Source organism: Carassius gibelio, chromosome A9, assembly GCF_023724105.1.
Source record: "Carassius gibelio isolate Cgi1373 ecotype wild population from Czech Republic chromosome A9, carGib1.2-hapl.c, whole genome shotgun sequence".
NCBI lineage: Eukaryota > Metazoa > Chordata > Actinopteri > Cypriniformes > Cyprinidae > Carassius > Carassius gibelio.
In genome coordinates, this window is record NC_068379.1 from 22,116,764 (window position 1) to 22,141,110 (window position 24,347).

The 24,347-nt window shown below is 39.2% G+C and overlaps 1 protein-coding gene across 2 annotated transcripts; it reads right to left on the bottom strand.

Annotated features, from left to right (window-relative positions):
• Positions 1–77: 77 nt before the first annotated feature.
• LOC128019985 (amyloid-beta A4 protein) lies at positions 78–23,703 on the bottom strand. 2 transcript variants are annotated; one of them, XM_052606455.1, is made up of 17 exons: positions 23,463–23,703; positions 19,418–19,585; positions 18,599–18,728; positions 18,184–18,296; positions 17,678–17,868; positions 16,381–16,610; positions 16,000–16,170; positions 13,770–13,903; positions 5,615–5,689; positions 5,172–5,330; positions 4,856–4,984; positions 4,671–4,770; positions 3,877–4,080; positions 3,669–3,722; positions 3,512–3,582; positions 3,260–3,406; positions 78–1,933 (listed from the first exon to the last, which is right to left on the bottom strand). In XM_052606455.1, the coding sequence occupies exons 1-17, from the start codon at positions 23,523–23,525 to the stop codon at positions 1,832–1,834; spliced, it is 2,241 nt and encodes a 746-aa protein (XP_052462415.1). In that variant the 5' UTR covers positions 23,526–23,703; the 3' UTR covers positions 78–1,831. The 2 variants fall into 2 exon arrangements, with proteins under 2 accessions (XP_052462415.1, XP_052462416.1); XM_052606456.1 differs by lacking the exon at positions 16,000–16,170.
• Positions 23,704–24,347: the final 644 nt, after the last annotated feature.

The window sequence follows — 24,347 nt, forward strand, 5'->3', positions numbered from 1 at the left end:
TAATGCAGCAAAAAAAAAAGAAAAAAAAGACATCCTTTGTTTCTTGTTTTGTGCACCAAACACCACATCACAAGGACTTTATATGTACATTCAAAACTTTATTCATGGATAACAGTGTTGTAGAAAGCTTTTCCCCTTCTGAGCCAATGGTTTGAATAGACAATGAAGGAAAATGTCACAGAAAGAGCTTTCTTTGTTCCCTACTGATCACAGACACTCACCTCAGAGTATCCACTAATCAGCACAACACCAGATTTTAGAGCTAAGGTAATTCTATACAGGAACGTAGCGAGCAGTGTGCACTGTGACATAATTGCACAATGTTTGATTCGGTTAATGGCTGTGTCTCATACAATGTATTTTACAACATTCACAATTTCCTCTCAACGTCATGGCACTTTTAAAATAACTCTTAAGAGATCATTTCGAAAGAACGCATGGCATGAACCCAGTACATTAATATTTACCAGTTCCTTTCCGTCTGCTCTGCCCTGTAAGGTGCCATGAGATACTTCAGTGAAAATAAAAAGGGGGAGTAGGTGAGGTGTTTCTGTCCCAAAATGTGTTCGTGAATATCACAGACACTAGAGGAATACAAAGAGGGCAAAGTGGGAGAAAATTCACATAATCCAAAAATGGTGGCTATTTTTGAAGCAAAATCCCACCAACATTCCATAACTCCCTTCTCTGATCCCGGCCCCATACCAAATCTGGACATGGAAAAAAAAAACCCTCAATGAAGCAGAAAGACAAAAAAACAAAATGCAGAGTGCATGGAACGTTAAGGAACCAAAACATGGGCTAACATTACACTCCATAATACAATACATACATCTTTTTTCCAGCCCCATGCAACCATTTAAGTGTGCGTGGCATGGTCCAAAAGAAATAAAAAGCACACTTAGATTAAAGCATGTCCCTGTGTCGATGTAGCCAAGCAGATTTGTTTTCACTTATTTAAAATGTGATCACAAGAAGACAATAAACTGTACAATCCAGCTAAAATCTCTACATGAGAGAGAGGTCAAAGTCTGCATCTGGATCCAGAAACCATCTCTCTGTTAAAATTGCCATGCACTATATAGATACAGCTAGTTTCTGCCTTTATTCAATACATATTACACACAAAATAAAAACAAACATTCTTTTCTTATTTCTGTAAATGTTTTATATACCCTTTTTCTGACGTATGGATTTTATATATATATATATATATATATATATATATATATATATATTTTTTTTTTTTTCAGGAAAAAAAAGAAAAAGAAAAACTCGGAATGGAAAATGTAACAATGAGTACATTATTGGGCATCTGCTTGTTTGTGGTTGAAGCCTCATGTAGCCAAACACAGCACTGCATCATCTGAGTGCCCAGGAAAAACGAAGGAAATGCGCAAACAAAAGAGAAGGAGACGTAAGTGCTTAAGGTAGTTCTGGTGGGGTTCAAAAATGGTCAACAGAGAGTAGTGGAGAAGAAAAAAAAAAGTTGATGGTTCAGAGGATCATGGGTAAGTTAGAAGGAATGCATGTGTAAAGAGAACGCTTCATTCACCACAGTGCTGTGATGGACAGGCATGGGAGCGCACAGATGGACCAATGTACTGACAGATGGCTGGATGGGCAGCAATGACACGTCACTCTTCTGTGCAATCTGAGTGAGCGCTCATTCGATTGGATGGAATGGTCAGGTGATGGAAGCCACTCTCATCTCCATGGTGACAGAGCTGACTGATAGTGTGTATGAGGGATCAGTCTGCAATCTCTGTCCCGATAGAGTGGGGTGATGGTGGTGGGGATGGTTGGTGGTGTGGGGATCTGATGTGGTTCTTTAGTTCTGCATTTGCTCGAAGAACTTGTAGGTGGGGTTCTCATAGCCGTTCTGCTGCATCTTAGTCAGATGACGTTCCTCGGGAGTCACTGCTGCATCCACCTGACACAGAAAAACAGCCTGTCATTAAAAGTGTTTGATCAGACCTAGACTAAGATTCCTAGCAGTATTTATTTATATACTGTTCATATTTATTGTTCTGACCTTTTATTAATTTGACCAATAATTTGGATAGTTTAATACATTTTATGTGCTTTTTTCCCCATTTAGCTTATGTTTTTTATTTCAGAGTTTGATTAAGTAATTTTTTAGTATTAATAATAATATACTAAAAATGCTGCTTAACTGTAATAAAGTTTTTCATCTAATAATTCTATTTAATTTCAGCTTCATTTCAATAAATAAATTTATGCCTTTTGAGCGATGACTTTCCATGACCTTTTTTCCAGACCTGCATGATGGTGGATACCCATACAACAAATAAATATATATTTTCTGGCCAAATATCAAATTTGAAATGTGTTCGAATTTGGAGCTCAATAAAATACATTTCTGAAATTACATTTCCAATCTTAGAGTAGTTTAAAGGCAAATGTGGATGGATTAAACTACTAGAGATTAAAACTAGATTTATGTTTTATTTTTATATATAATTTAATATTGTATTTTTTTTTTGAAGCAATGTAAACTATGTTGAATTTTATTAACGCAACAAACAACAAATATATATATATATATATATATATATATATTTTTTTTTTTTTTTTTTTCCTCAAACATATGAAGTGTACTTTAAATGCTTGAAAAATATATATTTATATATTTTAAATGGGCAAATATATATTGGTAGTAAATATATTTACATTAATATATTTACTGTATATATTACATGATATATTCATTTAAATATATTGACATATTTTTTAATTTTATTTTGGCCATTCTTTGTATTAAAAAAATTATATATATTTGAGAATGTAGATTATTTTTCCATACGGGTAATGATATTTAAATGATTTCAAAAAGGCTGCACTTTCTAGTTGAAAAAGTGATTTTTTTTCTGATTAAATGTTTTAGAGCTGGCAGCAGACATTTCTTTTAATGTTTTTAATATAATGTACCAGTAATATTTTTTATTGCTCACAAGACCCCAAGTCTACCAATAATAATAATAATAATAATAATAATAATAAAAAACATTGTAATATACAAGACTTCAAAAGTCTTTTTATTTTAAATGAGCATTTTATCAGGCTCCTATGTATTAGTTCAGTAATTTCACTTTAATGGCAATGAAAATGTTACTACAAATGTCCAATGATATTTTCATAGGAGCCTGCTAAAAAAAAGATGATTTGAATGAAAAATCTCAAACGGAAAGAGGTTTTTGCATCTGAAGTCTTCATACGTTTATCACATGGGTCTCACCTCAATAACTCCATGGTGAATGGAAGTGTACTGCTTCTTCCTTAACATAACCAGAGTGATCACGATGACAGTAGCGATGACAACTCCTCCCACCATCAGCCCAATGATTGCCCCCTTATTAGAGCCCATGTCTTCTGCAAGGAACATCTGAACCCAAACACATTTATTACTTTGACCAACGTGAAATACTAGATACATATTGTATTTTATCTCTGTATATTTTTAGCTAAATATTTGTGTAAATTGTTGTACCAGTCTCTTGTCACGAACATCATAACCAGCGTTGTGCCTTTCCTCAATGTCCAGCCGAACCTTTGGAATCTCTACAAACAACCACACATATGAATATAAGGATTAGATATATGATATTAAACAAAGCAATGGCTGAAAATAACATGCACACACTTACCGGGTCTCGTGGGCAGACCCTTATCTGGAATTGGACGGACATCTACGGGTTCAACTGTACAAGACAAAAAAAAAGAAGAAGCTGTGCAGTCTCTTCTAAATGTAATGTAAATATAGTGTTTACTATTGGTTACTTAATATCTGTTAATGTATGTTGTCATAAAAATGGGCCTTTTAAAAGTTACAGCGTTCAGTGTGCAGATGTTTACCATGGTTGTCAGTGTTGACCTGGTTGAAGCTTTCGGGGTGGATGAAGCCCAGGCCGTCCTGCTCCGGTGGCAGGGTGTCCAGGGCGGTGGTGCTGTCAGGCAGGTCGGGCATCAGGGCGTCGTTCCCATAACTCACCCTCATCTTACTCTGGAGAGACGACAACTGTTGGGTGACTTCAGCCTGATCGCGCTGAATCAGCAATGCTGCAGAAAGAACGGATGAGAGACCTTAATCAGGGCTTTTCAACCTTTCTAATGGCAGACTTGAATACAAGATTAAATATGTCATAACTAATATAATTTCTAAGCATCCACTATACCGTTCAAAATTGTCAGTTAAGTTTTTTTTAAAGAAATATATTAGTTTAGCAAGGAGGCATTAAATTTAAATAAATATATTAGTTTAGCAAGGAGGCATTCAATTTAAATAAATATATTAGTTTAGCAGGGAGGCATTAAATTTATCAAAAATATTAAGCAGTTTTTAACAATAAATAATAATATTTATTGTTAAATCATGTGACACTGAAGACTTATAAAATTTAATTTATTCCTGTGATGGCAGAGCTTAATTTTAAAACTTACTAAAATAGAAAACATATTTTTTTTTCCCCCACAATATCTTACCGACCCCAAACTTAGTGGATTCAGTTATGTGCATATTAGTTTTTTTTATTTCTTATTTTTAAAATTACATTTCAAATTCTCCCAAATCAGTGGAACCCAGTTTGAAAACACATTCCCTAAATGATATGTGAATGTATTTAGCGCTAAAAGAAGCGCCTCACACTCACCTACTTGGTCCTGGATTTCATTAGCCACTTGTGGCACCTTGTAGAGGTACCCCAAGGACTGGTTCATGCGTTCTTCAATCACACGCAGATGGGTCATCACCTACAGGCACAAGGGGTCAAAATGAAGTCCGGGGTGTCTACAAATTTTATGTCTGAAGTAGGAAAGAACAGCTTGACAATCGTACAAATGGCCGAATCTGAGAAGCCTTCTTGGGATCCACCTCTCGCACATGCTCAAAGTGTTTGAGAGTGTGCTGCCTGTCCTTCTGCTCCGCTCGTATGTACTTCTTCAACAGACTGAGGACCTGCCGAGGCTGTACAAGACGGGACACAGGGAAAATCAGGTTTTTCTTGGTTAGCAGCTGCCATTTATGCAGACATTAGTTCAGCAGATGAGAGACATTGTGACAAAAACAAATGATACACATTAGTACTGTAAACACATTTGTGCATCTTATTTCATTTTGTTTGTAGTTCAGGGCTATGGGTGTGTGTGAATACCCGAGGCTGGTCAGACTGCAGGGTGCTCAGGTAGCTTTCCAGAGCCTGACGGCGGCGGTCGTTCAGCAGAGCTTCCACTCGTGCCATGTGGGTTTCTACCAGCTGCTGTCTCTCCCCAGCCGCTTCTTTCTCCAACGCCTCCACCTTCTCCTGAAAGCGCTATAGAAATGCGAATAAACACATAACCAGCAGCCATTTAATCCTGAAGAATAAAATACCACAAGCCTTTCAATCCCCTTGAAAATCCACCCTCCACTTTAAAGGGAACAATATGCTGTGCTGCTAAACTGAATGCACTTGAACCGTAACCCTTGCTAAGTGCTTTATATAACAGATTCATAAGTCGCTGCATTATGTGAACATTAAATGTTGTTTACTCTCTGACGTTCACTGCTTATGATTGATCAGCCAATATATGCCCTTCACAAGTATCAAAGGGTTACCTGAATTATGGTCTTCTTATCAGCACGAGGAAGATTCTTCGCCTGTCTCTCTGCCTCCTCCCATTCTCTCATCACCTGAACCAAGATAAGAGAAATGGAAGGACAGAGTTATCAAATTAATTCTGAAAACTTATGAACAAAAAACATGTTTTGGAGATGTACTATGGTAATACATTATATTACAATATAATAAAATAATGTAAAAAAATGTGTTCCTAACTAAATATTCATTCACTAGTAATACTTTTATAATACTATTTTTTGAAATAGACTTTTTAAACCAAGTAAAATTACAAAAACTCTGAATGTGTATCTTTAATTGTACACTGCCATAGTCAAGCTCCAAATAAATGGTTTATACATTTTAACGAATCACTTCAAACTGTTCGTTTCGCTGAACTGATTCAAAACTCTGATTTAGCTATTTATTTGTGTTGCTCAAATTATTCATATATATTCAAATGTTTTAACGGTATTGTATGAGCCATATTCATTTGGTATTGTATGTAGTTTTATTCCTGTGCCACTAGTGGGCTGGATGTGTTTGTGGCCCAGCTGATCTTAGGTCAGCCAGGTATGTCATTTAACCCAGAGGAAACGCAGACACAGGGGTTGCTGATTTGGGAAGCAAACAGTTTTCGATTGTGCTTTTGTGTCTTGCCTTGATAGGAAAGAATACGGTTTGTTGTTTTGGTTATGTATTATGAGTCAAGATATTGCTGCTGTATGGTATACGGAGGAAAATAAATCTGCTAGATAATAGTAACAAACTGAATTCTCCGTTTGTATCGTGTGAGGACGCAAGGGCACACGTCTAAACTTAATCCGTTTTATTAGCAACCAGTAACGTTACTAGACTTCGTTTAGGACTTAGTCAGTACACAAGGTCGAAAACTGCTTCAGCTTGGATAATCGTTACTCGTGAGAACCTGTTATATTGTGGATTAACGGTGTTCGTTTGGAAATCACGGATGTGAGGTGGGCAAATGTTTGGAGTTGCCGATAGCTGAAAGGAGCTGTACCGGAGGAGAAAAGGGTCACCGGAATACCAGCATCATCACAACGGGACATCATTCATAAAGCCGGCCAACGCTCTATTGGGGTATGTGGTGATCAGCGCTGATATTATGAATGGCCATGGTAATTTGTGTGCACACATTCGCGTATAAACCAATGCATTGGTAGCAAGCTCGCAACCATCTAAAAATAACTGCGCATCTAGACGAGTTGTTGTGCAACACAAAACTATTTGCGGGCTTATTGAATAATAAGCCAACTTTTGCGTGGTCATTATGGCCGAAAAGGAAAAAGGTCAACTTGGACTTGAGACTGAACTTTGTGTGGATGTAGGGGTAAAATCTGTAACTGAAAAACGTGTGGTTAAATTAACACCCAAAGCTTTGTTGGAAAAAATAAGCGCTTTAGAAAAGGAAAGAAAGTCTAAATTTAGTAAACTGTCGAACGCAAAAACATCTATTGCTAAACTGATGGAAGATAAAGAGCATGTAAGTGAGGTTGAAAATGAATTTAACATGTTCAATAAGTTGTGTGACGAGATAAATCATGTACATACATCTTTATTGGGTTTATTGCCTACTGATGAAGCAAACAAACATGAAATATGGTACCAAGCTAAAATGTTGAATTTTAATGATTTTTTTGTGGGTACAAAACAATGGTTGTATGACACTAAAGCTTGTTCAATTACTAAAGTGGATGATGATCATGATGATTTGCTGGGTCAAATTGAAATTCAAACTGTTGATGCCAATGTTGTAAATGGAAATGAGGTTGATGGCAGCAATGGAAGGAGTGCTGCTGGTGGAAGGAATGAAGAAGAGGATGATCAGATTCAACCTCAAGACAGCATTTCAAATGTGCAGTCAAGGCACCATGGCTCAAGTAGCAGATCCTCCAGTAGCAGATCTTCCACTTCTTCAGCCAGACGCATGGCAAAGGCGGAACAGGCCGCACTCTTGGCTCGAGCTGCTGCCTTAAAGGATAAGCATGCATTGGAGGAGCAGGAGCTCATCTTGAGGAGAAAAAAGGAGCAGCTTGAGCTGGACATTGAGATAGCTGCCACTTCTGCTAAGCTAGAAGTGCTACAGGGTGGTAGCAGCGTCCATTCAAGGCGATCTGCTGGAATGGCTTCCTATATTGGAGAGGGAGCTAGATCTGAGCTCCTGCCCACCTCTCTAAATCCACAGGCCTCAATATTTGTTCCTCTGCAATCACAGCAACATGTATCTCTACCACTACAAAGCAATGCTTCACCATCAGCCACGCCAATTATCTTGCAAAAGCCAACTGTCATTCAAGGCTCTCAACCTTCTCGGTTACAATCAAAGACAGCTTTCAGTCAAAGCTTTCAGCCCACTCTAGACCAACAAGTATTTCAACCCCTGCAAGACCAATATCAGACAGCAGGTCTCCTCAATTTGCTGCAACAACAGAATGACATAACAGCTCTCCTTGTTAAAATGCAAACGTTACATTTGCTGCCGAGCCGAGAAATTCCAATTTATGATGGAGATCCTCTAAGGTTCAGCACATTTATAAAAGCATTTGAACATTGCGTGGAAGCAAACACCAGCTGTAAAGGAGACTGTTTATACTATCTTGAGCAATTTACTAGGGGACAACCAAGGGATATTGTGCGCAGCTGCCTTCATATGACTGCAGATAAAGGATTTGCTGTTGCTAAAAAATTGCTAAAGGAGCACTTTGGAAATGAGTTTAAGATAACCGAGGCCTACATGGAGAAGGTCATAGGATGGCCAAGTATCAAAGCTGAGGACCCCAACGCGCTCAAAGCTTATGGACTTTTCCTGCGTGAGTGTTCCAATGCTATGGATGATCTTCAGTACTTGGAAGAGCTTAACATGCCAGCAAACATTAAGAGTCTGAGTCAGAAGCTTCCGTATAAACTCAGAGACAAGTGGAGAGCAAAGGCATGTGAGATACTGGAGAAAACTGGTCGAAGAGCACGGTTTTCAGACATTGTGGAGTACATTGAGCGCCAGGTCAGAATCACTTCAGATCCCGTCTTTGGTGACATACAGGACACTTCACCTTTTATCAAAGGAGCTATAAAAGTAAGTAAGTCACAGGTGAAACCTCAGCTGGGAAGAAACAGCTTTGCAACACAGGTGGTAATTGAAGATGGATACAGCAAACCAGATAGTAACAAGAAGGAAAAGGCTCAGAACAAAGTGACATCTTTTACCAAGACTGATTCTATTTCCTGTCTGTATTGTGCTGCTGGTAATCATGTTTTGGAACAATGTTTTAAACTAGGAAGAAAGACACACAGGGAGAAACTGGACTACCTAAAGGAGAAAGGTTTGTGTTTTAGTTGTTTGTGTACAGGACACTTGAGTAAGAATTGCGACAGGCGCATCATTTGCAACAAGTGCAACCGAACGCACCCCAGTGTTTTGCACATAGGAGAGAAGGAAAGGTTTATTCAAAAGGTTCAGAAAGATGGTGAGCAGAAAGTTACTGAGCAGTCAAATACTTCTGACAGCTATACAGCATCCTCTGCTTGTTGTCTTACAGGGGTTGGCCACTGCAATGGAATTCTTCCCATTTTGCCTGTTAAGGTAAAGTGCTTAAAGGGAAACAAGGTTATTGAAACCTATGCTTTTCTGGACCCAGGGAGTACAGGAACTTTCTGCACCAGGAAGCTCATTGACAAGTTAAACATGGAAGGACGCAAATGCAAGATTCATATTCGCACCTTGGGCCATAATAACGCAGTAGAAAGTTCCATTGTTGATGGCTTGGAAATTTCTGGATTTTTTGGTGAGTGCTTCTATCCACTTCCCAAAGTGTGTACCCAGAAAGAGATGCCTGTCTCCACAGCAAACATAATCCGTGAAAGGGAGCTGAGAAAATGGCCTTATTTAGAGGATGTAAAAATTCCCCATATAAATGCTGATGTTGACCTGTTAATTGGCACAAACGCCTCCAAGTTGATGGAGCCTTGGGAGGTGATTAACAGTTGTGAAGGGGAAGGACCCTACGCGATCAGAACCCTATTGGGATGGGTGATAAATGGTCCGTTACGGGGATGTAGCGACTGTGTAAGTGACCACCCTTCAGTTTGTGCCAACAGAATTGCCATTGACAGAATCGAAGAACTGTTAACTAACCAGTACATCTATGATTTCAATGAGCAAGCTTCTGCAGAACAGGAAGAAATGTCAAGGGAAGAAAAGAAGTTTGTGAAGATAATGGAAAGCTCTGCTCAACTTCAAAACGGACACTACACATTTCAAATGCCTTTCAAAGGGAAAGATGTTTCGATGCCAAACAACCTTGGTGTTGCCATGCAACGTGTTCGTGGTCTAAAAAGAAGACTTCAGAAAGACGCAGGCTTTCATGAAGAGTACAACAACTTTCTTGCTGATGTCATTAGCAATGGCTATGCTGAAGAAGTGCCGAAGCATCAGTTGGAAACGCCAACAGGGAAGGTGTGGTATATCCTGCACCACGGCGTGTACCATCCACGGAAAGGAAAGTTACGAGTGGTGTTTGACTGTGGAGCAGAGTACAAAGGGATCTCGCTCAACAGTCAGCTCTTGCAAGGACCAAACCTCACCAGCTCATTGGTTGGAGTTCTTATGAGGTTTAGACAGGAACAGGTGGCCATAATTGCGGATATAAAAGCTATGTTCCACCAGGTTAAGGTGGCAGAGAAACACAGGGACTACTTAAGATTTTTATGGTGGCCACAAGGTAACCTGGAGCAAGGTCTTGTAGAGCATCGCATGACTGTCCATTTATTTGGAGCTGTTTCATCACCCAGTGTTGCCTGCCTTGCTCTTAGAAAAACTGCTGAAGACAATCAGGTCAACTTTCCAACAGAAGTGATTGAAACGGTCAACCGAAACTTCTATATGGATGATTTACTGAAGAGTTTACCCTCTGAAGAAGATGCAGTCACCATGGTTAAAAACCTTATAACCATTTGCGGCAGAGGAGGGTTTACCCTCACTCAATGGATTAGTAATAGTCGAAAAGTACTGCAAAGCCTTCCAGCGGATCTCAAGTCCAAGAACCTGTATGAGCTTGATCTGGACAGGGATAAGCTGCCGTTGGACAGAGCTTTGGGTTTGCAGTGGTGTATCGAGACGGATACTTTCAAATTCAAGCTGAAAGTCAAGGAGAAGCCAGCAACAAAACGAGGCATGTTATCCATCATCAGTTCTGTCTATGATCCATTGGGGTTCCTCGCACCCGTAGTACTCCCTGCCAAGCTGTTGTTGCAGGGGTTATGCAGGACGAAGTGTGATTGGGATGATCCAATACCTCCAGCTTTTCAGCAGAAGTGGAACAAATGGCTGATAGATCTTGAAAAGGTGGCATATTTCAAAGTCAACAGATGTGTGAAGCCTGCAGGATTTGGGAGGACTATCAGTGCCCAATTGCATCACTTCGCCGATGCGAGCGAGAACGGCTATGGTACGGCTACTTATCTGAGGTTGCAGAACATGGATGAGAGGGTTCATGTTACTTTCTTATTTGGTAAAGCCCGAGTGGCCCCCCTAAAGACTGTCACCATTCCCCGTTTAGAGCTCACCGCTGCCGTTGTTGCAGTACGAGTGGACAAGATGCTTCAATCGGAGCTCCAGTTTCCACTTAAGAAGACTTGCTTTTGGACTGATAGCATATCAGTTCTTAAGTATATAAAGAATGAGAACCGAAGATTTCAAACCTTTGTGGCAAACAGGGTAACCACCATCAGGGAAAACTCGGAAATTGAGCAGTGGAGATACGTTCCAACATCCCTGAACCCTGCTGACGATGCTTCACGTGGATTGAAGGCAGAAAATCTTGTAAAACAAAGATGGATAGAAGGCCCGGAATTCTTATGGGAACCAGAAGAAAAGTGGCCAACATTTCCTGGGGATACAAGTATCACTGCTGATGATCCAGAAGTAAAGAGATGTCTGACGGTCAATGCGATACTTGTTGACACCAACGCCACATCTCAACTGATGACCCATTTCTCTGATTGGCAAAGATTGAAAGTTGCAGTTGTGTGGCTCATTAAGCTGAAAGGAACTCTGCTCAAATTGAAAGAAAAAAGAAAAGAGTTGGAGCAAGCAAACACCAGTGCTATTGGAGCAGCAAGGTTGGATGTACAAAAGGAGATGCAAGCTTTCTCAAGATCGCTTGGGAATCAGAAGGTGTCTCTGGAAGATCTCTTGGAGGCTGAGACCTCCATAATCGCTTTTTGCCAGCAAGAGAGATTCCCTACGGAATTTGCTGCACTAACCTCTGGCAACGCACAAGTGCCAAGAAGTAGCAGCATCCTCAAATTGGATCCGGTTCTAGAAGGAGGAGTTCTACGAGTTGGGGGACGGCTGAAAAGGGCAGCAATCCCTGAGGACATTAAACACCCCCTCATCTTGTCAAAGGACCAACATATCTCCGATCTTATCCTTCGTCATGTCCATTTTCGGCTTGGACATGCAGGTAGAAATCATTTGCTTTCCACTACAAGGAGAAAATACTGGATCACAAGTGGACCTACTGCAGTAAGGAAGATCATATCAAGATGCCTCATTTGTAAGCGCCATGGTGGAAAAACTGGTGAGCAAAAAATGGCAGACTTGCCAGAAGAGAGAGTGGTTCCTGATTTACCGCCATTTACTAATGTTGGTGTAGATTACTTTGGGCCAGTTGATGTTAAAAGAGGGTGTAGCATCGTGAAAAGATATGGAGTAGTATTCACTTGCATGGCGAGCAGGGCTGTGCACCTGGAAGTGGCCTATTCTCTTGACACCGACTCATGCATCAATGCTTTGCGACGGTTCATCTGTCGAAGAGGACAAGTCTCGCATTTGAGATCTGACAATGGCACCAACTTTGTGGGTGCAGAAAGGGAGCTGCGAGAAGCCTTGGCCTCTTTGAATCATGACCGAATTAATAGAGCCTTGTCTAGGAAGGGAATCAAGTGGAGCTTTAACCCTCCAGCTGGATCACATCACGGTGGCGCATGGGAGCGTATGATACGGATGATCAGGAAAATCTTGTGCTCTGTGCTCCGTCAGCAAACCTTGGATGACGAAGGGTTCCATACCGTGCTCTGTGAAACTGAAGCTATGCTCAACGATCGCCCCATCACAGGACTGTCAGATGATCCCAACGATCTTGAAGCCTTGACGCCAAATCATCTGCTCCTCCTTAAAGGAAAACCAGTTTTCCCACCAGGACTGTTCGACAAAAGGGATGTTTACGCAAGAAGAAGGTGGAAACAAACCCAGTACATCTCTGATCTCTTTTGGAAGAGGTGGATCCGCGAGTACTTACCGCTTTTACAGGAGCGTCAAAAATGGAACCAGGAGAAGAGGAATTTTGTACCTGGAGACCTGGTCATGGTTGCAGACTCCACTGCACCACGTGGGTCATGGATGCTAGGAAGAGTCTTGGAAACTTTGCCTGATAAGAGAGGTCTGGTACGTGTGGTTCGTTTGAAGACCAGGACAAACATAATTGAACGACCCATAACTAAGATATGCTTGCTTAATGAAGCTAAAGAGTAATTGGTTCCCATTCATATAAGCTATATTTTTGGTTTTTATGGCTCTTTTGAATTTGGTGTAATTGCTCTGGCAGATGCAATTAGGGGCTGGAGTGTATGAGCCATATTCATTTGGTATTGTATGTAGTTTTATTCCTGTGCCACTAGTGGGCTGGATGTGTTTGTGGCCCAGCTGATCTTAGGTCAGCCAGGTATGTCATTTAACCCAGAGGAAACGCAGACACAGGGGTTGCTGATTTGGGAAGCAAACAGTTTTCGATTGTGCTTTTGTGTCTTGCCTTGATAGGAAAGAATACGGTTTGTTGTTTTGGTTATGTATTATGAGTCAAGATATTGCCGCTGTATGGTATACGGAGGAAAATAAATCTGCTAGATAATAGTAACAAACTGAATTCTCCGTTTGTATCGTGTGAGGACGCAAGGGCACACGTCTAAACTTAATCCGTTTTATTAGCAACCAGTAACGTTACTAGACTTCGTTTAGGACTTAGTCAGTACAGGTATTGCCCAGCCCTATTACTAACACAGTTTGTGTAAGAGAACTTCATCCCACTGCTGTACCTCCACTGTAACTACAATGCATCACTCTACTCAGATTCCCACCTCTGACATTCTCTCTCTGTGTTTGGCCTCCAGGCTCTCCTTTGCCTTCTGGAAGCGGGTGTGCTCGTTCATATCTCCTGGAGCTTCCAGGTAACGATCCACAGCATCAGCAGGGCTCGGGGCCATGGTTGGCACTACAGAAAGTGAGAAGTCTTGTTCAGTCAAAGTCAAAAAACAGATAAATGTGAACAAGACAAGCAAAGACTCCTGGGAAAGAACAGCTAGTTCAGGTGCAGGTTAAAACTGTTAGCAGAGACAGAAACATTATGTGAGATTGCTTTTGCCAAAGGTGCACTCAGAAAGTTAAGAGTTTCATGCTGGAGAATCACTAAGTATGGTACATCTGTGTACAGTATATACAGTGACCCCAAAAAGTGTTTTGACACTTAATAATATATGAATGTCACTGCATTTAGTAAAAAAAACATTAAATGAGGCGTATGCAAACAAATAACAATTGTTGCAAAACTTAATTTATAATAATGTGCATCAATTAATCATGCACAATAAGACCAAGAAATTAAAAGTATTAAAAAAGGGAAAAATATTTCAGTTTTAATTTCATAAAGACATGCAGACATGTTCCACTTAGAGTAAAATAATGTCTTAATTTTAAACTATTTTAAACATAACGGATGTCTTTTTGTAAAATGTTTTGTTTGAAAAGTGGGCCTGTTAATTTCTCTCTTTTCAAAATAAATGCAAGGTGGTTTGATATTTTGCAATGCAGTGACATATGTAAGTGTAACATAAGCTTGCAAATACTTTTTTTTGCCACTGTACATGTTTGGAGCTTGTGTGTGTTTTCTGTAGCAGCTCCTGTGAAGCTGTGGTGACACTTTCTGACAGCGAGCTTGCGGAAACAGCCAGACCAGCTGTGAGGAATATGCCCTGTCAGGATGAGGGCTGCTCTGCTGTCACTGTCCCACAGAGTTCAGCATTGTGCTTAACTGAGCGTAAACCGCCCACTGAACCTCTGCCACTGACTGGTCTGACCAGAAGCCAACTACAGCTCCATCTCTGGCCCACAAACAGAGATAACACAAATGGAGAGAGAGAATGGGGAAGGTACATTCAGAAACACCATGTTTAGCAGGTTAAGAAATACACTCACTGGCATACAGGTGCTCTCAAATAGACAAGAGCACGAACAAATATTCATGCTATCAAATTTGAAAGTATCTATTTGAAACCTCTGGAGGGTGACACTCAAAAACCACCATAACTACCGTACAGTATGGGGAGCATTTCCATCTAAATATATATATTTTAAGATAACTTGTTTTTGCAAGGATGGAAACAAATAGAAGTTTTTTGTGGGACTAGTCATAAAACAATTCTGAAGTTTTGGATGGCTCACTTTTGGTAACTATGTTTAACTGTTGGTAGCTCATTATTATGCAAGTATATTAATAAATATAAGTAATAGAGTAATAACAGATTAGCTTATATAAGTCATCAACCTACTCTTTTTGTTTTGAGGACTTTTAATGATAAACAAATGTAATGTGATTTTCATCTTCTGCATGTCAAACTTCAGAAAGAAATATTACAAATAAAAGCAAAACAATTTTTATAAATATAAGTTGCTCAGTGTATTTATATATTATCATAAATAACTATTCTCTTTTGCCTATTCTTGTATAATACAGTTACACACTTCACAAAACTAATTTTAACATTTAATAACACACAACACACGTATATATGTATACATATCTATATCTATCTATCTATCTATCTATCTACACACACACACACACACACACACACACACACATATTTATTAATTACAGCATCACGCTCAAACAGCTTCCCATTATCTAACACTTATTAAAGTCAGAACAGTATCAAAACTGTAAAACTAACTAGTCTCACACCACTCTATATGCCCTATACCCAGTGTTAAGTAATTTTTTGGATTTGTATAATCACAATAATATTTTTTTTATTTACCATGGTGCTGTAGACACAGATGGAGAGTTACAAAGTTAAAGAAAAGTTCCAGTGCTCAGAGTGCTCAGAAAAGACAGCAGGAGGTTGAACTAAAAGAACAAGATGCTCTGCCTATACGGTCACCTCACAGAGACCTGTAATCCATGCGAGCTAAAGCTTCCAGCCATCTGCTGAGCTTGTGAGTTTGGCAGGAATGAAGTGAAGAAAGTGAGAAAGAGACGAGGTGCTGATTAGTGGAGAGATGGACTTCCTCTCAGGTGACATCTGGACTTACACACACTGCTGCTGCAGACAGCCATGCAGTACTCCTCCGACTCAAAGTTATTACGGTTACCACCGCAGCCACCAAACATGAAAGGGGTGCACTGGCCCGTCTGAGGCACAAAATACCAGCGGGATATCTTGGCATGGCATGGCCCCGACCGAGGAGGGGCCCAGCATACCGCTGATGGGGAAGAGACACTCAGTGGATTCGTATAAGTGTTCATTTGTAACCTTTTGCTCAAGCTCAAGGAACTACATGATGATGGTTCAAACGTCATGTCTCGAAATGCACATGATCTCATTAGTATTCATAGTTGTAGTCATAACTGTATGTTTTTAATGTTTGTTAATGAACCACTGACATGTTTAATGTCAACAGATGAAGTCTCACCTCGCACAACCTCCTCTATAGACTCCGTCGTGGTAGTGGTGGTGGTGGTCATGGCAATGTTTGAGGTCTGCTCACTGGTGTCCTGCTCATCAGTGTCTTCATCGTCTTCATCATCTTCACCGTCACCATCTTCATCGTTGTCCCAGACATCCTCTTCCTCGTTGTTGATATCTTCATCCTCCTCGGTCACTGCAGGCTCAGGTTTGGTCGGGGCCTGTTCTCTCAGTACGCTGTATGAAAAAAAAAAAAAAAAATGTATGAAGATCATGACATACACATTTCTGAGACTACAGCGAAAATATGGGATTCAAAACATAATTTCAACCAGAAAATGAACCGATTTCTAAAAGTGTGAAAAATGGAAAACATGAAAAACGTTAAATATGAATATGAAATGTATTTGTTAATATAGAAAATCATATTATTTCTTAGTCATTGATAAAACAAGCAAGTTTGTCATGTGAACTAGATATTCTTCAATTAAAGCACAAATATCACAGATGGCAAAAATAGTAAGATATATGTATGATTTAGATTTCATTTAATTAGATATATTTATACATTAAATTATAGTCATTATTTTAAGGTCCAGTTCTCATTATTAACTAGGACTTACAGTAGCTGTTAAGTTTAGGGATTGGGTAAGATTAAGCATGTAGAATATGGTCAGGGAAAATGTGTGCTTTATAAGTACTAATAAACAGGCAATATGCTAGTAATATGCATACTAATAAGCAACTTATTAATAGTGAGAATTTGTCTCTATCCTTAAGTTTTACTTATATTATTTTATTAATAAAATGGCACAAAGGGCAAAAAAATAATGCTAATACAGATTCACTTACAATACAATAATTCACTTGTATTTCCTCATACATTTTTGGCCACTTTCATATATTGATATAGAAAAGTATTTTCTTGCCTCTTCAAGTGTATTTGGCAAAACATTTTGGTATTTGAAAGCTGAAACTGAATATGTTTTCAGTTTGAAAATATGTAGCACTGTTTCCAACCTAGATTTAGCATACATTTTGCCCCCTGAAATATATGCTTTATGAGATATGCTTTTCATCTTTCCCAAATCAGGCTGGAAAACATCATTTATTTTAGTTTTATAAATAGTTACAGTTATATAATAGTTGATAGTTTATTAAAGCAAAGAGGGGACATAGAGAGAGAGAGAGAGAGAGAGAGTGATTTATAAATCTCTTAATATAAGTTGTAACAAAAACGTTGTTTAAAAATAAACATTGTAACTAGTGTCAGTAGTTTTGAAGAGCTACTTGTGTTTGTGTACCTGCTGTCGGTATACTCGGCCTCTGCGCCGCCCCACCACACATCTGAGTTGGCCTCCTCCTGCTCCTCACTGTCTGACTCCTTCTGCTCCTCTACAGGGCAGCACACAAACTCTACACCACGGAAACGGTCGATGCCACACGGTAGCAGCATGCCGTAGTCATGGAGATTCATGGAACGATCACCGCAGGACTGCAGAGGGGCAGCCACAGGGAACAAGCGAAGGAGAACGAAACAGAGAGAGAGGTGTAAGGTGCTGAGTCATCATAGAGCTATAAGTAGAACGCTCTCGTGGGTTAGATAGAGATGAATTATACATCCTATGCAATCATAATCTGCCTACACCATTATTTAACATGCAAACAGAATTGATATATTTGGGTGTTTCTGGTTGACAAAAACAGAAAAAGAAAAATCACAGCATAAATATCTGTTCAGAAGCATTTAAGATGGGGATCCATTACAACTTTGTGAATGTGTAAATGTCATGTGGTTGTGACCTCTGACCTCTTTGGCCACTGTGTGCCAGTGCAGATGACTCTCGCACATGTCCATTCGCTCCTGGTGCAGGAACTTGCACTTATCTGGGACGAGGAGGGCATCACTGACAAACTCCCCAACTAATAAAAAAAACAAAAACAAAAACAAACATTTGCTCGCCAGATGCTCAGACAGATTTCTGCTGATATGTGCATTGCATGGTAAAAACATCCTGAGCAAATGTTGATACCCTTATTGCATTTTGATGAATCTCATCTTATCTGATGCAGAAGCATGATAAGAAAAATCACACAACAACCAAGTTAAAAGCATTAGTTTAATGTCCCACAAATCCAGGTTAATACACCCCAGGAGTGGTGGAGCACTCTGATGTAAGCATCATGTTGAAGGATGGCCTTGTAAACACACATACTGTACGTACCCAGGCAGCGGTAGGGGACCACAATGCGTGTGTGACTGCGGCACTGGCGACGACCCATTTTGCACCAGTTCTGGATGCTGACGGGCTGGTTGGCCTCGACTACGTTAGTGATCTGGAGGTCTGGGTATACCTGTGGGAGTCAAGTCAGGGTACAATTACCAAAAGATGCAGAACAGAAAACAGAAAAGCCATTGGCAAGTCAACACATTTTACTTTCATAATCCGACCTATTTTCAAGTAAAATATATGACGAGAAAAAAAGATCCCTTGATTTCAATCATTGGGAAATCCGAAATCATACAGTTTTCAGTTTTAATATCTTTTCAAATGTAATTTATTCATATCAGAAATCATTATAATATGCTGATTTGGTGCACCACAAAACATTTTTTATCAATACTGAAAATATTTTTATTGCTGAAAACTGAAAATAAAAAAATTCAGGATTTTCTGTTTAAAAGAACAGCATTTATTTTATTTATTTTACCTTCTGTAACATTATAAAAGTCTTTACAGCCACTTTTGCTCAACTTAAATGCACCACTGCTGGAAAAAGTGTTAATTTCTTTTTAAAAAAAAATATTACTGTTCCAAACAGCTATCCAAATAAATCATCAGCCAACAACTTAACAGAACTTGACATGCTTATGTAATACTCAGAAGGCCCTCGGCTATTAATTACCGTGACTGCCATTATATAATTGACTATAATTACTAAAGTCATGATACAATAATGTTTTCCAATCTGTGGAAGCTATTGACAAGTAACACTGACACCACAGCAAAACTCATTCTCATATTTCTTTTTTCTCTCATTACCTCTTGGCAGTACTGAAGGATGCCCTCTTTGGTGCTGATGCAGCTCTTGGTGCCAGTTGGATCCGGCTCCCACTTGCCACTCTGGATGTTGATATGCATGTTGAGTTTCCCACAAAACATGGCCACCTGGGGATCCGCCAACAAGCCCACTGAGTCATCCGATGGCACCTGCCAACATAACATGAAGAACCATTATCACATGAGCCTATGATCTTCAGCTGTCTTCATGTGATCAGTTAATCAGCATATCATTGAAATAACCAGCTCTAATTTTTATTGACTGACTGTCCTAATCACGATTTGGACTGAGACACGATGACAATGTAAAAAGGGAAAAACAACAAATGTGATTGGAAGAACGGGAATTGAGCAAACAGTTCCTGTGATTATGAGCATCTGATAGATGTAGATAACAGCAGGTTTACCCATCTAATTAGAATACTAAATATTACAATGTCCACAAAACATGCTCTGTGAGGACCACTGGGACAGAGGCATCAGTACTGTTTGATTTACCGATCCAAGGATATTACTTTGAATAACACACAAACACATGTTAACAATAGCAATATTGCACCAAATGTTGTCCTAACTAGCCAAACAGTCGACTACACAAACACATATTGAGGTTTGTGAGCTGCTAGCATATAATGTGGCATCAACAAATTATTTGGTGCACTTTTGGATTTTGTTTGAATATAAAGTGTGTTTGGGTTCTGCAAGGTTTTTGTATGTTTTTGAAAGAATCCTCTTATATGTGATCCCAGGCTGAATATAATTGATCAAAAATATAGGTAAAACTTTAATACTGTGAAATATCATTACAATTTAAAAGAACAGTTTTCTATTAATAATATATTTTGAAATATAATTTATTTCTGTGATGGCAAAGCTGAATTTCAGCAGCCATTACTCAGCAGCCAGTACTTCAGCGTCACATGATCGATTCAAATATACTGATTTGCTGCTCAGGTAACATTTTGTTTATTAATACCGATATAGTATAATAATTTCTTTAGAAGAAAAGAAATACTAACCCCAGCCTTTTGAATGGTAGGCTATACATTATTCCTCTTAATTTCCCGCCTGGAAATATGTATTTGGATTTGTTTTAAAAACAGTCTAATCTCTTGAAGTGGATGGGAAGATATTTAAAAATAACAAAAAGGAAAAGATAAATTAATGAGAAAGTAGTATGTGTTTGGGTAAAAGAATTTTGAGGTCCTGAAAATTAGTGGAAGACTAAAGAAAACCATATTTGTAATGACAATATAAGTCAGTTCAGAAACTAAGTCATTGAGTAAGAGAGAGAGTATGAGCGAGAGAGAAAGAGAGAGAGAGAGAGAGAATGAATAATGGCTGTCCTCTTTTGTGTCTTTGGCCTGGCCTCGACCCAGTGGGTCACAAAGGTTCCTTACAACCAGACCCACCCAGTCTGTTCAACTGAGCGTGAGGAATTATGGGACTGTTGTGTTTTCCCCCTTTTGTCCTGAGTAACAAACAGTGGAAGTGCTGCTATAGCCAGCTGTCTAAAATATGCCTCGGTTTAATCAAATAGATGGATAGATTAGATAGAGTCTGTCTTGGAGTGTTTTGTTCGTTTTAACCTTTTAACAAATGGTTTGGTGGTTACAGTGCAATAAAACATGCCTCTGCTGTAGGGCAATTAAAAACAGAATACTGTAATTATGCTGGCCGCAGTACAGTAGTCAGCTCTTTAGGAAATCCGTGTTAGACACAAAATGGTCTTAACTACTACAACGAGCTGTAGAATATCAGCTATAGATCAGTTGACATGTACTGTTTAGATTGGATTATTACAATGGTGCTGTCAAATTGTCAATGCATGATGTATGAAATGCTTTAATATTGACACAGCCGCTGAACCATTCCTAAAAGATAATCATCTGCGAATATCAATCTCCCAAATTAGAGTCTCAGCCAGGTTGTCATAGCAGCTCAGGATCCACATTAGTGCATCTATCAAAATGAAATGTGCAGCTTTCAAGAGCCATTCAGCTCTGGCTTAATCTTTAAGGCTGTCAAAATCGATGAGGTTGTTTTTATGTACCACTCAAAGACATCGTTTAAAACTGACCACGATTACATGTTCCACTGACATTTCCTAGTCAAACAAAGGAAGCCCTTTTTCAGATGGAAGCTGACTGAAAACAGATTTACTAATTATAAGCAGACGAAGCAAGAGAGCTTTCAGGTAAAATGGCTGGTTTATGGTTCTGGTGACCATTTAAAGAGGTGACAACACAAACTCTCAAAGCTTGTTTTGGCACACTACATACAAATGACACCTCTAATGGAAAAAGCTTGAGGGTCTTATTTCTTGCAGCAGTCAGTGTGCAAATTATATAATGTCTTGCAACGGGTGATTTTTTTTAAAAGGACTTTTCAAAAGATATTATAAATCTGATCAAAGCTAATATTTTAGATGCCTATAACAAGCCATTTTTTTTTAAACAAGTTTGATGACTCCAATTTAATTGAGATGAATTTAGTGAATGTTCAGGAATGCAGTAGCAGATGACCATAGATCGAACACACATGGACTCAAACCCAATACATTTGATTTCATACAGTTGTTGTGATATAATTGTGGAATAAGAATCAATAATAATGTGAAAAACAATGATAGAATCCAGACAATGTTTGGTGATACATACCGATCCAAGCAGACAAAACGTGAGCAGTGTCCTGACTAACCTTTTTTTTTTTGAGAATAAAAATTTTTGGTTGTTAAAAATTATACTTAAAAATGACATTCCTATATTGAAATATTTGTTTGATGTCCCCAAAGCCCTAATTCGTATTTGCACCATGACATTGGTTCCATGTATAGGCTTATATCATATGTTAAGGTACTCTAACAACATCACGTGTAGGCCTATATTATGGAAATGCAGTATATAATAAAATTTCTCTATTAGTGTAAAACTAATTGGGTGTCAATAAAGACTTGAACTTAAAATACATGTACCAAACTTAAAATAATCTGTGCATATGCAATGCATTAACCGCGTCTGTTTGTGGGCGCGAGAATCAGGTTACATGTATCCAGAGCAGATTTTTGCCTTTACGCCGTTTGGATAAAAAAAGGAACCGCCGCAGTTCACTGACGCCATCTTGCTTCTGTCAACTAACATCTTTTCTTACATTCCTTCCAAAATCTCTCCACCGTGAACCAGTCCCACATCTTGTACGGATTTGAATAACCATTCCCACAAAACAAAGCAAATTCACTCATAAACACTCGTGTGAATATTAAATGCGCAAGGAGCCGCGGAGGAATGATTTTCTCTGATGCTCAAATGGTTCAGGAGGGCCGCAGGATTGCTGCCACAGCATTTATTCATCCAAAATGGAGCACTGCAATCTCACAAACCAGCCGTAGGTTTTGTTTCTTTATTCTGTGTGTAAAAATACATCGCAGGTGGTGAGGGACTGCACTTTAAAACATGTCTCCTTGACAAAGAGCTGTCAGTCACTGTGTTTACATGACTTCACCAGCCGCATCTGCGTGACACGAGTTAATGTTCCTCTGATCCATATTTATTTGCTCTAACACGAAAACATCACGGGTACAGCGAAAGAAAACCGCCATAGCAACATTTTCCACCATGCAATTCTCAATCAGCACGTCCTTCGTATGTGATGTTTTCATATGAAGGTGAGCAGATGACTAACTTACCAAATACTAAAACGGTCAATGCTTTAGCTACTATAAAGATGTCAGACGTCTTTTCCCAATTATATTGCCCGTTATGCCTAATATTTGTGTAAACCGGGCAATCCTGCTGCACCAGTAGCCTCCACCCAGCACCTTTTAAATTTGATTTAAAACACTGAGGGCAAAGAAAACCCATCGCATCAGTAAGAAACATTATCCTGCAGGAATACAACACTGACTGTCCCGCAGCGCTCAAATGTTTGTCTGCATCCGCACTCGCTTTGCGTTTTTCCCCTTCGCTCCCAGACCATCCTTTAAAGCATGGAGCACAACCCTTCTCCATTACACAATCACTGTTCTTACCTCGATGCCGAGCGACAGAGTCGTCAGCATTAACAGCAGGAACACCGTACGGTCCATACCCATGGCCGTTTTCCCAAACGTAGCACGTCCTGATGGATAAACGTCCTGAGAGGATCAGGGGTTTTCTGTCGTGATTTTTAGCTCCGTGTCCCTCTGTCGTCTGTGCTGATTGTGCTTTGTGAGCAATGAGAATGCGCGACTGCACACAGCTGCTCCAGTGAAAGTCAGCTGACCACACGTCTGGAGACTGTGCAAGAGAGTGTTGTAGATACATTGAAACATTTGAGGAAATGAACAGCAAGCGTGACTAAGCCTTGTAGTTCGATTTGAATTAGTGTAACACATCTGTTGTTTCTGTAGAAATCGTGGTCAAGTCGTGGTGACCATTGCATGAGTTTAACTTTTAGCATTGCAAAGTCTCCCCACTTAGGTCAAGCATGTCTAAGTGGAGCCACATTATTCCAATAGCTATAGAAAGCCATTTAGGCTATAGCTAAAATGTAAGATCCATATAAGCTACATGCCTGAATTATTAAAATAATAGGAAATTGTACAGTCCATACAGGAGTGGTTATGATTAATTTGTCAATTTTGCTATATTAAAAGTATTCAATGTAAGACAAAAAATCTGCCCTATCATTATTACTCCTATCTCCTGTAAATACAGTCCTCAAGTGTATAAATACTCAGAAAGCTTACTGTATACTGATGATAATGTGATTTTTTTTTTCTAATCCTGATATCATAAATTCTAAATTAACATTTGATCTTCAGTGTTTACATGATTGGTTGAAAAAGAACCACCTCACCACCAACAATGTAAAAAAAAAAAAAAAAACTAAATGTATGTACTTTCATTCAACTAGAAAGTCTTTATGTTGATTC